The 5,221-nt window shown below is 51.6% G+C and overlaps 1 protein-coding gene across 1 annotated transcript; it reads left to right on the top strand.

Moving 5' to 3' along the window:
• Positions 1-1,467: 1,467 nt before the first annotated feature.
• Positions 1,468-2,941, top strand: LACBIDRAFT_335288 (uncharacterized protein; the record flags this gene model as incomplete). Its single annotated transcript, XM_001890153.1, has 5 exons — positions 1,468-1,632; positions 1,881-2,148; positions 2,196-2,227; positions 2,274-2,367; positions 2,562-2,941. The coding sequence occupies 5 exons, from the start codon at positions 1,468-1,470 to the stop codon at positions 2,939-2,941; spliced, it is 939 nt and encodes a 312-aa protein (XP_001890188.1).
• Between the last annotated feature and the right edge of the window lie 2,280 nt (positions 2,942-5,221).

The following is a 5,221-nucleotide window of genomic DNA, read 5'->3' as shown; positions in this document are numbered from 1 at the left end:
CCTGAGTGATGGTGCCAACTGAGGAAGCATCAATCCAGAAAACAGAAGAGAAGCTGAAGGCAATTGAAATTTCAGAAATAAGGGTTGCTTTTCTGATGATACTCACAAGCCAGACATTTCCTCAATGAACTTCAAGCAAATCTGAGTCTTTCCAATACCCCCCATTCCATACAACAGAAAGATCTTTCGTCTCTGAGCTGAGTCATTTGTGTTGGAAAAATGCCTCTCAAGTTTGGCGATGACTTGTGTGCGGCCTGTGAACCGATTGCTCGGATTCGGCACGAGGGGAATGACCCCATCGGACGTCTTCCTATTGCCATAATTGATGTGCATCTGCCCGAGATTCACACTATCAGTTTGGTTCACCAGATCATAACCATTCTACTCACAGAGTTGTCAATGAACATGTTGTCACGAGCAATAAAGTCGTGAGAACCCGCAAGAACGCCCGCTCCGCTCATGTTGAGATATTGGAGGTGGATAGGTTCAGGATGAGGGAAGGAAGGAAAGAAGAGCGCCCAAGATGTTAGAGACCCCCAATCACGCCACGAGGTGAACACGTGTTTTGGTCTATTTTTATGTACCTTGGCTTCTCCAACTCCTCCTCTTCTTCGTTTTTGCCCTTCCAGTGTGACCCTATTTCGAGGTATGTAAGTAAGTTCGCCTTTGTTTGAATACCTGTGTTCATGCCTGTAAACCTATTTCAAGGATAGAGGTGCTGCGCGGTAGCTCAGCGGGTCGTGTTCAAGTGCCGATATCTGCTCCGTCGAGTCCTGGTCTTGGCCGTCAAGTTGGTTAGAACGTCAAGTGAGTTCATATTCTTTCCTATTCTAAACCGGTGGTAGTGATCGACTGTTTTACACAGTTGGCTTTATAAAAATCCTAGTGTATTCCCCGGACACCCACGTTTTCCTGCCTCCTCCCCAAACCGACCGCCAATGAAAAACCAACCCTCCTCTGCGATTCTTTGTGTCCCAACCATTTTTAGCAGCGGCGTGTTGCCTCCTACCTCCCCATCTCGACTTCCCCGCTACCTATTCTCGCTGCAGAACTCTACTGCCTTGTTGTCCCTTTAGCCGTCTTCCTGGATTAGGTCGATCAGTGGGAAGGCCATCTAGGTGCCACATGTGCATAGCCCTCCTCGTTTCAGCGCGTTGTAAAAGCGATGGACCGGGGCTCTTGAAAGCGAGGTTCTCGTCGTTGTCCAATGTCCACGAGCGGACATCATGGACAAACGAGTCTTTCTCAGTGTGGAGGAAGGAGGGTGACTATTGAGCGTTGAGCGCTGAACGTTGACACTACCCCAATCGCTCACCCGATTTCTCTTCGATCTTGTCTCTCAACGGTGACTCGCCCCCCACCTTCCTTGTGGTGTGGAAGATTCGGTTTCTTTGTTCGCATCGGCGCCCGGAAAAGAAGGAGCTTGGAGTGTACCGAGCGGTGCAGAGGATTACGTTGAATCCATACATGCTGGACTGGCTCAGAGGTCTTGCGGAGGAAGGGCGAATCGGCGCCATTGAAAGGAAAAAGGAGGAGAGGCAACGGTTGGTCGAGTTCGATACGATACGACAGGGCGTCCCGAATGGATGGGGACGCCTCTATGGGTTTCGGGAACGTGATTGTGCAGAGGTGGTGTGGTAGGGTAGTGTTGTCGCAGGCGGAACGATAGAAGACTACCATGGAGGAACCTCAAGTGCGCCAGGCCGGAGTCAGTGGAGGGGTATAGGTGAGGTATTGAAGACAATGTGATGGACATCCAACAACGCCACCATCCCCTCCCAAATCCTAAAACGCCCAACCTCCTCACGTACCCAAGGAACCTCGTCGCCCCAGTGGGTAACCACAATTGCTGCCTGTCCCTCTAAGACCACCGCCCTCAGTCAAATGGCTGTGAATCGACGTGCTGCGAATTCTTTTTCCGTCTCCGGAGTTCCTGGCGTGGACCAGGCTCGTGGGCCAAGGGACAAGAGGACCTCCCAGCACCGAGCAATTTTCCACATTTCCGCTTCCCTCCTCTTCTCCTTCTCCCTCTCCGCCTCAGTCGATTCGTTCGCAATCTCAACCTCGAATCCAAGCTCATCCTCCGCCACACGAATCTGACCCACCCTCTCACTCCCTCGAAATGGAACAAAACCCCCTCCAAAGCCTGTAACGAATGCCTCCTAAACCATTATGCCCGGATGACGACGCATTAGCGGGCGTACGCGAGCTGTTGGTGTACGTTTTTGTGCGTTGTATTATTGGAGAAGAGGGAGACGATGACATGGCCGGAGATAGGGAGGGCAGTCCCTGCGTATACGATTGCGGGCGGTCGCCCGTTGAGAGGGAGAGGCGTGTCGATTTTCCCTGAGCCTGTAATGGAGGGGGGTTGGTTAGGGCAGACGTGGATAGAAAGGAGGGAGCTGGATATAAATGTATGCGCGAAAATACGGCTACACGGACTCGGAGGGGAGAACGAAGTTGACGAAGAAATTGGCCTGAAGGCCGCAGAGGGAGCTGCAGCCAAGTCGTAGGCCGAGAGTGAGGGACGGATTCAACACATGCTTACTTTGGCAATGCAGAGTTGAACGAAGGAAATCCTTCATTACTACGCGAAGACCTCCTTCGCACAAGATTCAACAATACGTACTATGGCAATGCAGAGTTGAATGAAGGAAACACTTCACTACTACGCGAAGACCTCCTTCGCACAAGGTGTAGGCTTGTAGAGGCGCGAAATGGCGAGACAGAGCTGACTGACAAATGTGAGGTCGACGGATCTGTAGGAGCTCCAATTGCAATCGCACCTGGACGAGCTGCGGGGCTGGAACGTCATTACAAACGAATCGCCGCTTTACTCAGTGTGGAGATATTCCAAGCGACTGCTTGTTTACCCGACAAGAACTCTGGTGATAGGTCTGCCAAGGTCGAGGGACACAACTTGGAAACAGAGGAAAGATGAAGGTGTATCTTAGTCTAGAGATGAAATGGTAACGGACCGTGAATCTATTCAGTATGTACATATGCTGAGTCCAATGTCAACGAGAAATATTTGCTTGTACTACGAGACGGAATTGGGGTAGTAGGGTGGTGTGTACGTAGTTACGCGTGGAACATCTGGAAGAAGGAAGAAAACAGTTAGCCACGTAACGGTAGAGGCAGTTTTATATAGTAGCTAGAAGTCAGGGCGAGGCCCAGATCGACAGGCATTGACTCTAACCTTTGCTCGACTTGAGACATCGCCAAGGACGGAGTGGGTCGTCGACGAGAAGGTTATCGAATAGTTCTGAGAGAAAATGGACAAACAACCACACGCTGGGCGCAACCTATCAGACGATCTATGTATATGAGGTTTGCCTACGGCCACTGATAAAACCACGAGCTTGGTACTAGTGCCCGAGTTGCGCGAGTCATAGTGCGATCACTAGCTGGGGATTGCACTGGTGTTGTGGAACTAGAACCCAAGTAACGGAGGAGGTCGGTCAGCCAGGCAAAGGACCAGATAGATGCAAGGTGACGAGGAATTCAGAAGCCGGGGAAGGGAGAACGTAAAGCAAGGCCGACAACTTACCGAAGGAGTTATCCCCACTCTCCAGCTCTGCGACTCAAGCTTGCGCGTATGATCAGGCGGACGGCAGTGTCCGAATTGCTCTATGTGAGGAATTGCCGTGGCTGCTGGCGAAGAGGTGATGCTAGATCCACGAGCTCTGTAGAGGCGGCTTACCTGGGTGAAATCCACCATAGCAATATCCCCTTCGCGGGCCGAAGCACGAAGGGGTGCAAATGGCGGACGCAAAAGACGATGCGACCATGGAAGTGGGAGAGTTGGAGTTTGCCAGTGATGTGGAATCAGAACCTGAGTAACAGACGAAGGCGGTCAGCCGAGCGCAAAAGGTCAAGAGGATTTGGAGGCCAAAGCAGGGAGGAAAGCACAAAGGAAGAGAGTCACTAACTCAATGAAGTCAAAACGTCCGTTCTCCCCCCTTCCCAGCTCTCCAGCTCGAGCTGGCGTCACTTCCTTCTGACCGACGTGAACCAGGCGGGCGACCATGGTCTACCGTGGCTTGTGGAGCTTCTCGAGAGCGTATTGGCGTCGTTGGAAAGGACGTTGAGGGCTGACGTTGTCGACTACGGCTTGACCGAGTATCCTCTATCCGTATGCGGAGTAGTTACGAGCGGGTTGGCTGAGTAGGGGTTGTTTGTAGATGGAAGGCAGAGCAAAAGGTTGGGCGACGAAAGGCAACGCTGTTGGCAATGTAAGCATCCAGTGAACGTTGCAATTTCAAAATTCTAATTGTCGTACCACTATAAACCTCCCCATCCCGGACTGACTGGCCAACGCCGATGATAGGATAGACTTCGGATACCGCGCATGCGCTTTTGCGCAGTGATGGCTGGGGTGGACGTTGGGGTCTATCTCGATCGCCACATTTGCGAAGCTCCTGACGCCATCATGCGTATACGCAGCTCAAGCCCGTTCGATGTATTCCCTTCCCGAAGACCCAGCGTTTGCTTCTGAGTTCAGCTCAACAGCCTTCTCGAAAGAACATTGAACCCTCGAAAAACCGGCGACTTTTTGTGTTGCACAGAGAGATCAAGCAGGCGCAACAGAGGACGATCAACGAGGAGTCGATACCGTTACGAAGGACGGTTGGTTTCAACCGTGTGTGGAACCCAGGAGGTTGAACGGTCTATCAAGGAGGGGTTTGAGAGTGCATGGGGTGACACATTCCCAAGTCTGGGGAAGGACCTGGTCACCCGGTTAGAGACAGAAGGATGTTCGAGGGAGCTATGTAGTGATTGAGGAAATGCACAGGGAAGATGGAAATTTAGGACACTCGTGATTGGAAGTGACGTCAGCAAACTTACTACCGCAAGTTCGTCGCGTTCAATGCTACTTGTGCGCTCGTCTGCTGCTGCTATCTCAACGTAGCTTTAACTTGAGGCTATTCTTCCTGCCTAGCTGTAATTCTCACAAATCCACCTCACCTCTCATGGTGATCTTTCTACTCAGCGATGCTACCCCAACGGCCAACCAACGGCCTCGATGTTTACGGGCTCAAAAAAATTGTTACTACATACCGACGCACATACAAGGGATAGAGGGTTCTCGGCCGCCAGGCATTAGACCCTAGTGCATGTCAATTGGCCTCCGACGTACGGTAACCGCAGAAACGATGGCAATCCACAAGCAATCCATGCTCGACGTGGCCGATAATCAGAGGTCAGGTGAAGTTCAAAC

Source organism: Laccaria bicolor, genomic scaffold (assembly GCF_000143565.1).
Source record: "Laccaria bicolor S238N-H82 LACBIscaffold_81 genomic scaffold, whole genome shotgun sequence".
NCBI classification, from domain to species: Eukaryota; Fungi; Basidiomycota; class Agaricomycetes; order Agaricales; family Hydnangiaceae; genus Laccaria; species Laccaria bicolor.
This window is presented reverse-complemented; position numbering and strand designations above follow the sequence as displayed.